The following is an 18,226-nucleotide window of genomic DNA, read 5'->3' as shown; positions in this document are numbered from 1 at the left end:
GAGCTAGGTTGAGCATTCAGCCAGGAAGGGTGGTGCAAGCTCAGCGCTCCTGGTCTCCAGTTCGCCTTCTCGGTCCAGGATATCCTGCGCCGGCGCTGCGCACTGTGTCGCCAGTGCGTGTTCACAGCCCAGTTCGTCCTGTGCCAGCTCCTCGCGTTTGCCGGGTGAAAATAAGCGTCCAGCCAGGACGGGTTGTGCCAGCTATACGCTCGAGACCTCCAGTTTGTCTCCACGGCCCAGTATATCGTGTGCCTGCCCCATGTACCCGGCCTCCAGTGAGTCCATCCAGCCTGGTACGTCCTGTGCCTGCTCCTCGCACTTGCCCTGAAGTGCGTGTTACCAGTCTGGCGCCACCTATGCCAGCCCCACGCATCAGGCCTCCAGTGCGCCTGCCCAGTCCGGGGTGTCCTGTTCCTGCTCCCCGCACTCGCGCTGAGGTGGGTGTTACTACTCTGGTTCCACCTATGCCAGCCCCACGCATCAGGCCTCCAGTGCGCATTCCCAGTCCAGAGCTTCCGGCGACAGTTCCCAGTCCGGAGCTTCCTGAGACATTCTGCAGTCCGGAGCTTCCTGAGACGTTCTGCAGTCCGGAGCTTCCTGAGACTGCCTGCAGTCCGGAACCTCATGAGACTGCCTGCAGTCCGGAACCTCCTGAGACTGCCTGCAGCCCGGAGCCTCCGGCGGGACCACCCTGCACTCCTTTTTTTTTGGGGGGGGGGGGTTTGTTGTTGTCTAGATGCGGTCGGAGTCCACACCTTGGGGGGGGGGGGGATTCTGTCACGTCCTGACCATAGAAAGATGTTATTTTCTATGGTAGAGTAGGTCAGGGCGTGACAGGTTTTTTTTCTTCTATGTTTTCTATTTCATGTTTAGGTTCTAGTTTTGTATTTCTATGTTGGGGTTTTGTTTGGTATGATCTCCAATTAGAGGCAGCTGGTCCTCGTTGTCTCTAATTGGAGATCATACTTAAGTAGGGGTTTGTCCTCCTGGGTTTTGTGGGTGATTGTTTTTGAGTAGTGTATGTTTCACCTCTGCGTCACGGTTTGTTGTTTTGTTCTCTAGTTTATGTTTATGTATTGCATAGTTTCACAGTATAAATAAAATGTGGAACGACACACACGCTGCACTTTGGTCCACTCCTTCCTATGACAACCGTGACAGCTGTTAACTGTTCCTAGGCCATCATTGAAAATAAGAATTTGTTCTTAACTGACTTGCCTAGTTAAGTAAAGGTAAAATGTTAAAAAAATAATAATATTGTTGAATCATCCTATACTTGTATTTGTGGCCAAAGCATAAATTGGAGAGATTTTTTTGTTGGCCAATCAGGGGTATACTCACATTAATATTTTTGATGACCGTATACACCCACACCATTCCAACACAAATATGCTTTTTAATTTACTTAATAAATAAATACAATTGGAAGGAAAATTACTTCACTCATATTGTAATTAATTTCAGGTCATATTTCATGTAAATTTGGGAACACTGGACAGTTACTTTAACGGGATAGTTCACCTAAATTACAAAATGACATATTGGTTTGCTTACCCTGTAAGCAGTCTATGGAAAACGTATGACAAGCAATCAATGCTTTGGTTTAGTTTCCCTGGCACTGTTTCCACATGCTAACGTTGTAGAATTTGTGGCACAAATCCCATTCAAGTCATGGGACCGATATTAGCATTTTTTGCTTATCACATCCAAATCATATGCAAGAATCTAAAATTGATTGTGAAGCTCAACAAAGTCACTTACAGATGTTTTGAACATGATGTACAAAACATATTGTCCTTCATTTACGTCTCGGGCCACTTTCTTCGCCTGATTTATCTCGCCTTTAAACACAAACAAATACGACGTGTTGCCAACTCCTCAAATGGGATCAAACTCAACTCAGTTAAAGGCTAATCTGATTTTCACCACGGTGCCACCAATTGTGAGCCACATAGCTCATGCAATGACAAGGCATAGGTGATAGGCACGCCATGCACACACTTAATGAAAAGCTACTCATGAGATTTGCATGCGCCACAATACTGAGTTGACAAATGCTGGAGTTCCTGTGTAAATATGGTGGTGTGTGTGTTAGGTTTAAAGGGGACGTTCCGAGAAAATGAAGCGTCCATTTTGTTGGACTGTGTAGACTCCATATAGGAGGGTAGTGCATATTTTGACGTGTTATGCCCTTGTCGACCTGCATGACTACAACAGAAAGGGAAAAGAAAGTCGAAAAGCAACTATTTAAAAACTCCAGGGTTCTGGCTTGGAAGTGAAAATAACCTACAAAGTTAGCGCAAACATTGCAACCTGGTATTGCAGAACTATGGGGGGGAAATAAATACTGGCATTGGCCTTACACAATTTTTAAAGGACATAAAGGGAAGGGAGAGCAGACAGAATCCTGGCCAAAGTGCAGATAGACAATATTTTGTTGGTACTCCAGGTGTAAGAATACACAGGTAATTATGCAGGAGGCTGTGCTCCATCCAACCTATCCGCCTTATAAATTGTATTCGCGGCAACAGTAACACAATTCAAGCTCCTTTTACACTAAAAATATATTTGACCCGGACGTAATACCATCGTAACACAGCCCATCTGTAAATAGCCCACCCAACTACCTCATCCCCATATTGTTATTTATTTTTTGCTCCTTTGCACCCCAGTATCTCTACTTGCACATTCATCTTCTGCACATCTATCACTCCAGTGTTTAATTGTTAAATTGTAATTATTTCACCACTATGGCCTATTTATTGCCTTACCTCCCAAATTTTACTACATTTGCACACACTGTATATAGACTTTTCTATTGTATTATTGACTGTACGTTTGTTTATCCCATGTGTAACTCTGTGTTGTTTGTGTCCCACTGCTTTGCTTTATCTCGGCCAGGTCACAGTTGTAAATGAGAACTTGTTCTCAACTGGCCTACCTGGTTAAATAAATGTGAAAAAATATATTAAAAAAATACCCTGTGCAGAGAGGGCTCCTTACGGTGGATTAAGATACTGTAAGGCCTTGTTTCAATGATGTCTACTTATTTCAGGAAACTATGAGAGGGTCATGCATTTCCCTTTAAAGACACATCTCCAGGATTTTGTGGTTATTTGGGAAAGCTACATTTTAGCATTTGGTGTACAGCTGATTTTAGCCCGCCAAAAATGTGGTCAGATACCATTGTCAAAGTTTTGTTCCTTACTCAACACCTCCTCTTACAAAAAGCTATTTCTTCACAACAATACGGTACATACAATTTGTCATTCTGGTAATTCATGAATGGGTTGATGTATTGATTCTAGAGGTCGACCGATTATGATTTTTCAACGGCGATACCGATACCGATTATTGGCGGGCCAAAAAAGTCGATACCGATTAATCTGCCAATTTCTTTTTATTTATTTGTAATAATGACAATTACAACAATACTGAATGAACACTTATGTAACGGTCGTCGTACGTAGTGGAGCAAGGCGCAGCGGGTTGAGTGCTCATAGTGACTTTATTTGAACACAAACGAAACAAAACAAGAAAACGATCGAACGAACAGTATTGCAGGCTACACAAACAGCTATGCAACAACAACTTCCCACAAAGGGACAGGTGAAACAGGGCTACCTAAGTATGACTCTCAATCAGCAACAACGATGTACAGCTGTTCCTGATTGAGAGCCATACCAGGCCAACACAAAGAAATACACAACATAGAAAACCATAGAAATACAAAACAATAACATTACCCAAAAACCCCGGAACACATAAATCAAACAACCCTCTTACATAAATACATATCCCATAAACCCCGAACCACATAAAACAAATACCCCTGCCACGTTCTGACCAAACTACAATAACCAATAACCCCTTATACTGGTCAGGACGTGACAACTTATTTTAACTTAATATAATACATCAATAAAATCAATTTAGCCTCAAATAAATACTTAACATGTTCAATTTGGTTTAAATAATGCAAAAACAAAGTGTTGGAGAAGAAAGTAAAAGTGCAATATGTGCCATGTAAAAAATGCTAACATTTAAGTTCCTTGCTCAGAACATGAGAACATATGAAAGCGGGTGGTTCCTTTTAACATGAGTCTTCAATATTCCCAGGTAAGAAGTTTTAGATTGTAGTTATTATAGGAATTATAGGACTATTTCTCTCTATACAATTTGTATTTCATATACCTTTGACTATTGGATGTTCTTATAGGCACTTTAGTATTGCCAGTGTAACAGTATAGCTTCCGTCCCTCTCCTCGCTCCTACCTGGGATCGAACCAGGAACACATCGACAACAGCCACCCTCGAAGCAGCGTTACCCATGCAGAGCAAGGGGAACAACTACTCCAAGTCTCAGAGCGAGTGACATTTGAAACGCTATTAGCGCGCACCCCGCTAACTAGCTAGCCATTTCACATCGGTTACATCAGCCTAATGTCAGGAGTTGATAGGCTTGAAGTCATAAACAGCACAATGCTTGAAGCATTGCGAATAGTTGCTGGCAAACGCACGAAAGTGCTGTTTGAATGAATGCTTACGAGCCTGCTTGTGCCTACCATCGCTCAGTCAGACTGCTCTATCAAATCATAGACTTAATTATAACATAATAACACACAGAAATACGAGCCTTTGGTCATTAAAATGGTCGAATCCGGAAACTATCATTTAGAAAACAAAACGTTTATTCTTTCAGTGAAATACGGAACCGTTCCGTATTTTATCTAACGGATGGCATCCATAAGTCTAAATATTGCTGTTACATTGTTATGTCATAATTAATGTTATGTCATAATTAATTACGGCCTTTGTTAGGAATAAATGGACTTCACACAGTTCGCAATGAGCCAGGCGGCCCAAACTGCTGCATATACAGTGGGGAAAGAAGTATTTGATCCCCTGCTGATTTTGTACGTTTGCCCACTTACAAAGAAAGGATAAGTCTATAATTTTAATGGTAGGTTTATTTGAACAGTGAGAGACAGAATAACAACAAAAATATCCAGAAAAACGCATGTCAAAAATGTTATAAATTGATTTGCATTTTAATGAGGGAAATAAGTATTTGACCCCCTCTCAATCAGAAAGATGTCTGGCTCCCAGGTGTCTTTATTACAGGTAACGAGCTGAGATTAGGAGCACACTCTTAAAGGGAGCCAACATTTGGTGCGATTATTCGCAAATGGAAGAAACACAAAATAACTGTCAATATCCCTCGGCCTGGGGCTCCATGCAAGATCTCACCTCGTGGAGTTGCAATGGTCATGAGAATGGTGAGGAATCAGCCCAGAACTACACGGGAGGATCTTGTCAATGATCTCAAGGCAGCTGGGACCATAGTCACCAAGAAAACAATTGGTAACACAGTACGCCGTGAAGGACTGAAATCCTGCAACGCCCGCAAGGTCCCCCTGCTCAAGAATACATATACATGCATGTCTGAAGTTTGCCAATGAACATCTGAATGACTCAGATGACAACTGGTGAAAGTGTTGTGGTCAGATGAGACCAAAATGGAGCTCTTTGGCATCAACTCAACTCGCTGTGTTTGGAGGAAGAGGAATGCTGCCTAGAACCCCAAGAACACCATCTCCACCGTCAAACATGGAGGTGGAAACATTATGCTTTGGGGGGGTTTTTCTGCTAAGGGGACAGGACAACTTCACCGCATCAAAGAGACGATGGACGGGGCCATGTACCGTCAAATCTTGGGTGAGAACCTCATTCCCTCAGCCAGGGCATTGAAAATGGGTCGTGGATGGGTATTCCAGCATGACAATGACCCAAAACACACGGCCAAGGCAACAAAGGAGTGGTTCAAGAAGAAGCACATTAAGGTCCTGGAGTGGCCTAGCCAGTCTCCAGACCTTAATCCCATAGAAAATCTGTGGAGGGAGCTGAAGGTTAGAGTTGCCAAACGTCAGCCTCGAAACCTTAATCACTTGGAGAAGATCTGCAAAGAGGAGTGGGACAAAATCCCTCCTGAGATGTGTGCAAACCTGGTGGCCAACTACAAGAAACGTCTGACCTTTGTGTTTGCCAACAAGGGTTTTGCCACCAAGTACTAAGTCATGTTTTATTTCCCTCATTAAAATGCAAATCATTTTATAACATTTTTGACATGCGTTTTTATGGATTTTTTTGTTGTTATTCTGTCTCTCACTGTTCAAATAAACCTACTATTAAAATTATAGACTGATCGTTTCTTTGTAAGTGGGCAAACATACAAAATCAGCAGGGGATCAAATACTTTTCCCCCCCACTGTACCCTGACTGTTTGCACGGAACGCAAGAGAAGTGACACAATTTCCCTAGTTATAAGAAATTCATGTTAGCAGGCAATATTAACAAAATATGCAGGTTTAAAAATATATACTTGTGTATTGATTTTAAAGAATGGCATTGATGATTATGGTTAGGTACATTGGTGCAACGACAGTGCTTTTTCGCAAATGCGCTTGTCAAAGTAGGATCTGATTCAATGAGAAATTAACAGGCACCGCATCGATTATATGCTACGCAGGACATGCTAGATAAACTAGTAATATCATCAACCATGTGTAGTTAACTAGTGATTATGTTAAGATTGATTTTTTTATAAGATAAGTTTAATGCTAGCTAGCAACTTACCTTGGCTTCTTGCTGCCCTCGCGTAACAGGTAGTCAGCCTGCCACGCAGGCTCTTCGTAGAGTGCAATGTAAGGCAGGTGGTTAGAGCGTTGGACTACTAACCGGAAGGTTGCAAAAACGAATCCCCGAGCTGACAATGTAAAAATCTGTCGTTCTGCCCCTGAACAAGGCAGTTAACCCACCGTTCCTAGGCCGTCATCGAAAATAAGAATGTGTCTTAACTGACTTGCCTAGTTAAATAAAGGTGTATAAAAAAAAAAAAAAAAAAAGATCAGAAAATCGGTGTCCAAAAATACCGATTACCGATTGTTATGAAAACTTGAAATCGGCCCTAATTAATTGGTCGACCTCTAATTGATTCATTCTCCCTTTCAGGAGTGGACTTGTCAATTACCAATCAATGAAGAAACACCATGCAAAAGTACAAAGTACACTTCAACTTCATACACCAGGACTAAGAATGAGAGAAACTTAGCATCTAAGAACTGTTCACACAAATTGTCAAATTTTAGGGTGCAGCAAAATTGGGGGAAAAACACAGAGAAAAACCTACATTCCTGGAAAACAACATAGAGTGCAGCAAATCTGTAGTTTTGCCAAGGCAGAGAATGAACACGAGAAACCCTCTGACCTAAAGATAACAACATTTTCGTTTAATCTCCCAGAGGTCAAAGGCACATCAGGGGTTTGTGATATATTGCCAATATATCATGGCAAAGGGCTGTGTCCTAGCACTCAGCCCTTAGCCGTGGTATATTTGCCATATAACGCACTCCCTCTGGCCTTATTGCTTAAAATGTGCATCCAACATAAATAGAAATCCATTTTATTGCTATTGCTTACATGAAAAATTTAATATTTAAGTCGAATGAAAAATATTTCCAAATGTCAATGTGCAATCTAAATGGACGTGTGAAAGAACCTCCTCACTGTCGGGGAATCTCAACCACAAGACTAACGGTCGTCCCTGTGATTATGTGTTGAAGGTTAATGTTGGCTCGCAGATGGAGGAGGGAGTGAGGAAGGAGCGAGATGGAGAGAGATCAGACCACACAATGTTCTTGCGAAACGTGGCGAACACAGAGGGCGATGAGCATTTAAAAAAAGTCTGCAGATCAAGAGGAGGGGAGGCCTAGGCCTCATTACACATGTAGCTTCCAGCAAGGAGGCCCCGCTTTAAAGACATCCCAAATGGCACCCTATATAGTGCACTACCTTTCACTAGGTCACATAAGGCCCTGGTCAGAAGTAGTGGACAATATAGGGAGGAGGGTTACATTTTGGACACATTCCCAGTCTTTTAATTATTCCTTTGCTCCGCTCAGCGTAATTGGCTCCAGCTGAGCCCCGGGGCCTGTTGACTGAATGGAAAATAAAATACCTTAATGACCCTGTCCATTTTTAATGGTAGTTGAGAATCAGGGCTCCGGATAGATGGATTATCGCTATATTTATACGTGTATATTCTGTCTATTCTCTTCAATCTGCCACCAACTGTTCTAAGATCATGGCCTTTAGATTATGCATTCATTTCTGGCCAACTTCAATGATATTGTGTAATCTCCCCACTAAATCGGCTGTTGAATATTACGTAGTAAATATCAACACAGCTGGTAAAAAAATTGCTAAATGGAACAGATGAAGGATATCAAATCGCATGACGGCAACGAATCAAAATAACATACTCCTCTAATCCATCCTCCAAAAGGAGTAACTCAATTCATATTTTTTGTACATTATATTGAAAACTGATATAGTACATGTATTTTATACTTGGGCCGCCATTATGAAAATGTATGCACTCACTGTAAGTCGCTTTGCATAAAATTGTCTGCTAAATGGCATAATATTGATCTAAATTGACATATTCACCCAACTGATTCAATCCCACCTTTGTCTTTGTATGTATTATGGATGCTTCCTGAGGTCCAGCAAAATGAAGGCAATTAATACAGTGCATTCTGACTATTTCACATTTTATGTTACAGCTGTGTGCTTAGGGTTGTTGTCCTGTTGGAAGGTGAACCTTCGCCCCAGTCTGAGGTCCTGAGTGCTCTGGAGCAGGGTTTCATCAAGGATCTCTCTGTACATTGCTCCATTCATCTTTTCCTCGATCCTGACTTGTCTCTCAGTTCCTGCCGCTGAAAAACATCCCCACAGCATGATGCTGCCACCACCACTTGGCATTCAGGCCAAAGATTTCAATCTCAGTTTCATCAGACCAAAGAATCTTGGTTCTCATGATCTCAGAGTCCTTTAGGTGCCTTTTGGCAAACTCCAAGCGGGCTGTCATGTCCATTTTACTGAGGAGTGGCTTTTGTCTGGCCACACTACCATAAAGGCCTGATATGTGGAGAGCTGCAGAGATGGTTGTCCTTCTGGAAGGTTCTCCCATCTCCACAGAGGTTCTCTGGAGCTCTGTCAGCGTGATCATCAGGTTCTTGGTCACCTCCCTGACCAAGGTCCTACTCCCCCGATTGCTCAGTTTGGCCGGGCGGTCTGCTCTAGGAAGAGTCTTGGTGGTTCCAAACTTCTTCCATTTAAGAATGATGGCGGCCACTGTCTTCTTGGGGACTTTCAATGTTGCAGATTTGTTTTGGTACCATTCCCCCAGATCTGTGCCTCGACACAATCCTGTCTTGGAGCTGTATGGACATTTCCTTCGATCTCATGGCTTGGTTTAGACTCTGACATGCACTGTCAACTGTGGGACCTTATAAGGTCTGAATGCTTATGTAAATAAGTAATTTATTTTATTTTAATACATTTGCTACATTTTCTAAAAACCTGTTTTTGCTTTGTCATTATGGAGTATTGTGTGTAGATTGATTAGGATTTTTTTATATTTAATCAATTTTAGAATAAGGCTGTAACGTCACAAATTGTGGAAAAAGTCAAGAGGTCTGAATACTTTCCGCATGCACTGTACAATTTTTTTATATATTTTTTTTACCTTTATTTAACTAGTCATGTCACGCTCGTAGAAAAGGTCGGACCAAGGCGCAGCGAGATTTGAGTTTCACATATTTTATTAAAGTGAAACTAAGAAGAAAATAAACATACAACGAACGTGAAGTCATAGTGCTCAACACATTAACACAAAACAATATCCCACAACCCAGGTGGGAACAATGGAGAACTTAAGTACGATCCCCAATTAGAGACAACGAACATCAGCTGCCTCTAATTGGGAAGCATACCAAGAGCACCAACATAGAAATGAAAAGACTAGAACACCCCTTAGTCACACCCTGACCTACAACACCATAGAGAACCAAGAGCTCTCTATGGTCAGGGTGTGACAAGGCAAGTCAGTTAAGAACAAATTCTTATTTTCAATGACAGCCTAGGAACAGTGGGTTAACTGTCTTGTTCAGGGGCAGAACAACAGATTTGTACCTTGTCAGCTCGGGGATTCAAACTTGCAACCTTTCAGTTACTAGGCCAACACTCTAACCACTAGGCTACGCTGCCGCCCGAACATCACATTACATTTCCCCTCAGATTTCACAGCACATTATGTAGATGCCCACAGGCCACTAATCTACTACAGCACCATATATCGACAACACAAAATCCATGTGTACGTGTGTGTATATTATCAGTCGTTCCACACAGTGTGATTTTACTGCTTGCATGAGTAACTTGATGTGGAATAGAGTTCCATGTAGTCATGGCTCTGTGTAGTACTGTGCACCTGCCATAGTCTGTTCGGGACTGTGACGAGACATCTGGTGGCATGTCTTGCAGGGTATGCATGGGTGTCTGAGTTGTGCGCTTGCAGTTTAAGCAGACACCTCGGTGCATTCAATATGTCAATAATTCTCACAAATACAAGTAGTGATGAAGTCAATCTCTCCTCTACTCTGAGCCAGGAGAGACTGACATATTAATGTTAGCTGTCCGTGTACATTTAAGGTCTCTCTTTGAGGCACCTGACCACACGGCTGGACAATAGTCCAGGTGTGACAAAACTAGGGCCTGTAGGACCTTTCTTGTTGATTGTTAAGAAGGCAGAGCATCACTTTATTATGGGCAGACTTCTCCCCATTTTAGCTACTGTTGCATAAATAGGTTTTGACCATGACAGTTTACAATCCAGGGTTACTCCAAGCAGTTTAGCCTCCTCAACTTGCTCAAATATTTTATTGGGGTTTAGCGAATTATTTGTCCCAAATACAATGCTTTTTATTTTCAAAACATTCAGCTCTTTGTTACCTCTTCAGTCAAGAAAACACAAATGCAGAGCACACAAATATATCTTCCTTTTATAACTGATAACTCAAGTATTGGCGTGAGAATAGTTTGGCAAGCTGCTTCCCGTGCCCAAAACAGCATTTATAAATTGCCTTTGGAACAAAGTGTCAAATAGATCATGCTGTCCAATTGAAAAAGGTCCAAACGAGAAACTAGGCGATAATGAAACAATTCTGACAAAGAGGGAAAATGATTGGCTGTGCCCTACAACCAACACAAACTTATTGCCGACCACTCTTAGGTGGCAAGCATCCAACGGTCTACTAGTTTATAGCAAGGCCCCAGGGATTTACGTTTTGCACACAGTTTTGAAAACAACATTTCAGATTTAAAACAGCAGAGATAGTTGAAATGAGGAGATGCATTGTTGGCGCTGCATAGTTCCTAAAACAAAACTGGATGTAGCACAATGCAACCATGGGCTGTTTCACAACGGTGATATTGAAGTCCTAGGTCGTGATGTTAAATTACATTACATTTCTGGATGTACACCTTACAAATCCCAAATGAGTACAAAATATTTTCAATGAAGTCAGTTCCTCAATGGGATTTGTTTTATTCATCCCCTCTTGCTGTTGTACTCAGAGTTGTGGTTGAGTCATGGTAATATATTTGTTCATCTACTAAAAATAATGATTATGCTTATGACAGGAAATACTAGCAACTTCATTCACACACAGCATTCATACAGCAAGCACTTTGTAGTCCATTAAGACAGGGTATCCCAAACTCGTCCTCCCCCCACCCCCACCCTCCCGGGTGCACATTTAGTTTTTTGCCCTAGCACTACACCACTGACTCAAATAATCAAAGCTTGATGATTAGCATGCTATTTGAATCAGCTGTGTCATGCTAGGGCAAAAACCAAAACGTGCACCCAGGTGGGGCCCCCAGGACCATGTTTGGGAAACCCATTATTAAGCTGTAGTAATTATGTTGTAACACATTAGTTACATGGTAATAATGCATTACTTTAGAATTTGCACTTACCTGACCCGGCTTAGCGTCCTCACAGATGGACGCCTCGTAAGGTCTGGCCAGTTCAGGAGGGTTATCGTTCACGTCCAGGATACGAATGCTCACTGACGAATGGGATATCTGGGATACATTATCTACAAAGAGAACAGATTTATTTACAGTGTTAGTATTGAATATTTTACACAATAGTGATTTTGTACTGTTCTAATGTGTACTACAACAGTACTCTATTGTACTGACAAAATTAACTTGACATTGCTACGGTCAGAACTGCCAATGTCTATAATTGCAAAGAAAGTGAGTTAAATAAATATTTGCTACCAAACAAAACTGTACATCATATCTACAGTATAGCTTTCTGAGGTACAAAGCTGACTGAGTTCTGAGAAAACAGAAGGTTATAATATTGTGTAGTGCATCCTCTTATAAACACACGGTTGAGTGATGACATACGGTTTGATTGTTGTGTTCAACGGAAGACTGTACGAAAGACAACATATACCCAATGAAGCCATCAGTCAGCTCGTGCATTTTCACTAAGTGATGACAGCTTTTAATGTGTCCTGAAATTACCTCCATTACCAGGATAACACTTTTCTGACACAAGTCAGGGCTAACACAAATGAGCGAGCCCATTTTCATATCAGAGCTCCAGCTATCAAATAATGAATAAATAAAAAATTACAAGTTTAATGATTAGAGTACACCAGGGGCCTGACTTAATCATTGAAATATGAATTAATGCACTTAAAATTATTTTGATCACGCCCTTGTTAAAAGATTAACAAAGCAATGAGTGCACACCCCTATTCTCCCGCAAACTTCTTAAAAGACTACATCGAAATGAGGGAGGGGAGACGATTACATAATTAGCGCAATCAAAATCCACTTCAAATTAGCCCTACTACCCTAATTACAAGACTGTGGGTTCGGCACTCCGACTTCTCGTTGCATTTTAATTCCAACACCTAATTATTTGATTATGTTTGACGAGTTTCCATTTTGCTTCTGAACCATTTACAGTGGGGTGCTTCGAACGTGAGTCAATTCCAGTTGAAAGTGAGTCATCACTGCAATCTCATGTTCAATCTCGGTATCTACAGGATGTAATTATGTTCTAACATATCTACATATGTAAGAGTGTGTACAGTCCCCATTTAGCGATGCCTCTTTAATTGTCAGCCATTTACAGTTTCAAATCCATAACACAAAATGCGTTCCATTAAAGGGACAAACTGCAGTTCAAACAACCACAAAACGCGCCACTGTTTTGGTAAACAATAAACAGTGATGTGGCTGGAAAAATACACCATAAGATTTCAACATGGTCTAAACTGCAGTCTTCAGTCAGTGTTAGCCCAGATACTCCATATAGACTAGGTACCCCAGATATCCCAGGTACCTCAGATAGCCAAGATACTCCATATAGACCAGATACTCCATATAGACCAGATACTCCATATAGACCAGATACTCCATATAGACCAGGTACCCCAGATATCCCAGGTACCCCAGATAGCCAAGATACTCCATATTGCCCAGGTACTCCATATTGCCCATGTACCCCAGATAGCCAAGATACTCCATATAGACCAGGTACTCAATATAGCCCAGGTACCCCATATAGCCCAGATAGCCCAGGTACCCCAAAAAGCCCAGGTACCCCATATAGCCCAGGTACTCCATATAGACCAGATACCCCATGTATCCCAGAATAGCTCAGATACCCCAAATAGACCAGATACCCCATATATTTCCCAGGTACCCCATATAGCCCAGACGCCCCATATAGCCCAGACGCCCCATATAGCCCAGGTACCCCATATAGGCCAGATACCCTATATAGCCCAGGTACCCCAGATAGTCCAGGTACACCAGATAGCCAAGATACTCCATATAGCCCAGGTACCCCAGATAGCCAAGATACTCCATATAGCCAGGGGCGGTTCTGGGGGGGGGGGGGGGTAGTGCCCCTGTGACATCAATTTTGGACCCCCTTGTGGCCCCCCTAAATGTGGAGTACAAAATAATTTTTACACAACAAATTTTTGCTATCGTTCTTTTTTTATATCCGTTATTAGACAGTGGCAACGCGGAACACTAATGATTATAAACATGATCTTTTGCCTGCTAATGCCGGCAATGCAGTGAAGAAAACGATATGACAACAATAACGTCTAATGTAACTGGCCCCTCTAACAGTACAACTGGCCCCAGCTTGGCCCCCCCAGTTGAAATGGTCTAGAACCACCACTGCATATAGCCCAGGTACCCCAGATAGCCAATATACTCCATATAGCCCAGGTACCCCAGATAGCCCAGGTACCCCAGATAGCCCAGGTACCCCAGATAGCCAATATACTCCATATATCCCAGGTACCCCAGATAGCCCAGATACCCCAGATACTCCATATTGCCTAGCGACTCCATATAGACCAGGTACCCCAGATAGCCAAGATACTCCATATAGCCCAGGTACCCCAGATAGCCCAGGTACCCCAGATAGCCAAGATACTCCATATAGCCCAGGTACCCCAGGTACCCCAGATAGCCCAGATAGCCCAGGTACCCCAGATAGCCAAGATACTCCATATAGCCCAGGTACCCCAGGTACCCCAGATAGCCCAGGTACCCCAGATAGCCCAGGTACCCCAGATAGCCCAGATACTCCAGATAGCCCAGATACTCCAGATAGCCCAGGTACCCCAGATAGCCAAGATACTCCATATAGCCCAGGTACTCCAGATAGCCCAGGTACCCCAGATAGCCAAGATACTCCATATAGACCAGGTACCCCAGATAGCCCAGGTACCCCATATAGCCCAGGTACCCCATATAGCCCAGGTACCCCATATAGCCCAGGTACCCCATATAGCCAAGACACCCCATATAGCCCAGACGCCCCATATAGCCCAGACTGCCCAGGTACCCCAGATAGCCCAGATACCCCATATAGCCCAGATGCCCCATATAGCCCAGATACCCCATATAGACCAGATACCCCATATAGCCCACGTACACCAGAGTGTAATATTATATTATTATATTATTATATTACCCCATATAGCCAAGACGCCCCATATAGCCCAGACGCCCCATATAGCCCAGACTGTCAAAGTACCTCATATTGCCCAAACGCCACATATAGCCCAGACGCCCCATGTAGCCAAGATTACCCAGGTTCCCCAGATACCCCATATAGTCCATATAGCCCAGATTCCCCATATAGCATATACCCCATATAGCCCATATACCCAGGGACCCCATATAGCCCAGATGTCCCAGATAGCCCAGATACCCCAGATAGCCCATGCCATCCTACTGCACACATTTCCTAGCTATCACTTGCTTTTCATTGCAGTGGTAGTAGTGCTGATGAGAATACTCACTCCACTAATAGCATAATCCTCACATCAATGCTATATTTTAATTGAGTGGTTTTTGCCTGAGCAGCAAGAATATAAATGGATGTGCTCTCACAGTCTTATCTACCTTAATTCAGCCCTCCACAGTGGACCTACAGAGCAGATAGGAGAATGGCAATAATCAGTGCGCATTACATTTCAATCCCACGAACAAAAAAGAAAAGCTGAAATTGGGCACATTGGGAAACTGAGGAACATTGGGAAACTGGAATCATTGGGAAACTGGAATCATTGGGAAACTGAGGAACATTGGGAAACTGGAATCATTGGGAAACTGAGGAACATTGGGAAACTGAGGAACATTGGGAAACTGAGGAACATTGGGAAACTGAGGAACATTGGGAAACTGAGGAACATTGGGAAACTGAGGAACATTGGGAAACTGAGGAACATTGGGAAACTGGAATCATTGGGAAACTGAGGAACATTGGGAAACTGGAATCATTGGGAAACTGAGGAACATTGGGAAACTGGAATCATTGGGAAACTGAGGAACATTGGGAAACTGGAATCATTGGGAAACTGAGGAACATTGGGAAACTGGAATCATTGGGAAACTGAGGAACATTGGGAAACTGAGGAACATTGGGAAACTGGAATCATTGGGAAACTGAGGAACATTGGGAAACTGAGGAACATTGGGAAACTGAGGAACATTGGGAAACTGGAATCATTGGGAAACTGAGGAACATTGGGAAACTGAGGAACATTGGGAAACTGAGGAACATTGGGAAACTGGAATCATTGGGAAACTGGAATCATTGGGAAACTGAGGAACATTGGGAAACTGGAATCATTGGGAAACTGGAATCATTGGGAAACTGAGGAACATTGGGAAACTGGGTCATTGGTCACTTTAAACCTCAGTGGGGGGATCCTCCGTCGTTTTCAGCAGACTGTTTTTATTTGCCTCACTGGTGAGCTGATCTGTTCTAAATTTGTCTTGAAGAAATATCAGAGACATGTGGATTTCAACAGATTATTGACACGCTGTACATCTGGTGGCTGCTCAGCAGATGTTAAAAATCTTGATAGCAGATTTCTTGCTGAAATAACATTATACTGAGAGTCTTCTTCAGAGAGTCTGGAAAGGAAGCCCGTGACCACCATGCCACAGAACCACCATACCACCAAACCACATAACAATGTCACAGAACCACCATACCACATAACCACCATACCACATAACCACCATACCACATAACCACCATACCACATAACCACCAAACCACCATACCACATAACCACCATACCACAGAACCACCATACCACATAACCACCATACCACATAACAATGCCACAGAACCACCATACCACATAACCACCATACCACATAACCACCATACCACATAACCACCATACCACCATGCCACATAACCACCGAACCACATAACAATGTCACAGAACCACCATGCCACATAACAATGTCACAGAACCACTATACCACATAACCACCATACCACATAACCACCATGCCACATAACAATGTCACAGAACCACTATACCACATAACCACCATACCACATAACCACCATACCACATAACCACCATACCACATAACAATGTCACAGAACCACCATACCACATAACCACCATACCACAAAACCACCATACCACATAACCACCATACCACAGAACCACCATACCACATAACAATGTCACAGAACCACCATGCCACAGAACCACCATACCACAGAACCACCATGCCACATAACCACCGAACCACATAACAATGTCACAGAACCACCATACCACAGAACCACCATACCACATAACAATGCCACAGAACCACCATACCACATAACAATGCCACAGAACCACCATACCACCGAACCACATAACAATGTCACAGAACCACCATACCACAGAACCACCATGCCACAGAACCACCATACCACATAACCACCATACCACATAACCACCATACCACATAACAATGTCACAGAACCACCATACCACATAACCACCATACCACAGAACCACCATGCCACATAACAATGTCACAGAACCACCATACCACAGAACCACCATGCCACAGAACCACCATACCACAGAACCACCATGCCACATAACCACCATACCACAGAACCACCATACCACATAACAATGTCACAGAACCACCATGCCACAGAACCACCATACCACATAACCACCATACCACAGAACCACCATACCACAGAACCACCATACCACAGAACCACCATGCCACATAACCACCATACCACATAACCACCGAACCACATAACAATGTCACAGAACCACCATACCACATAACCACCATACCACATAACCACCATACCACATAACAATGTCACAGAACCACCATACCACATAACCACCATACCACATAACCACCATACCACATAACAATGCCACAGAACCACCATACCACCGAACCACATAACAATGTCACAGAACCACCATACCACAGAACCACCATGCCACAGAACCACATAACAATGTCACAGAACCACCATACCACATAACCACCATACCACCATACCACATAACCACCATACCACATAACAATGTCACAGAACCACCATACCACAGAGCCACCATACCACAGAGCCACCATACCACATAACCACCATGCCACAGAACCACCATACCACATAACCACCATACCACATAACCACCATACCACAGAACCACCATACCACAGAACCACCATGCCACATAACCACCATGCCACAGAACCACCATGCCACATAACCACCATACCACATAACCACCATACCACAGAACCACCATACCACAGAACCACCATACCACATAACCACCATGCCACAGAACCACCATACCACATAACCACCATACCACAGAACCACCATACCACAGAACCACCATACCACAGAACCACCATGCCACATAACCACCATACCACATAACCACCATACCACAGAGCCACCATACCACAGAACCACCAT

At 43.0% G+C, this 18,226-nt stretch overlaps 1 protein-coding gene across 3 annotated transcripts in view; it reads right to left on the bottom strand.

The window, feature by feature from the left end:
* cdh22 (cadherin 22) overlaps nucleotides 1-18,226 on the bottom strand; it is a 260,866-nt gene that overhangs the window by 47,932 nt on the left and 194,708 nt on the right. For all 3 annotated transcript variants that reach the window (XM_029693024.1, XM_029693025.1, XM_029693026.1), the window contains one exon: nucleotides 11,884-12,005. In XM_029693024.1, the coding sequence (XP_029548884.1) occupies nucleotides 11,884-12,005 (122 nt within the window). The remainder of the gene's footprint in view (nucleotides 1-11,883; nucleotides 12,006-18,226) is intronic.

The sequence above is a fragment of the Salmo trutta genome, chromosome 16 (assembly GCF_901001165.1).
Source record: "Salmo trutta chromosome 16, fSalTru1.1, whole genome shotgun sequence".
NCBI lineage: Eukaryota > Metazoa > Chordata > Actinopteri > Salmoniformes > Salmonidae > Salmo > Salmo trutta.
The sequence above is the reverse complement of the archived record's forward strand: the minus strand, read 5'-3'. Positions and strand labels throughout refer to the sequence as shown.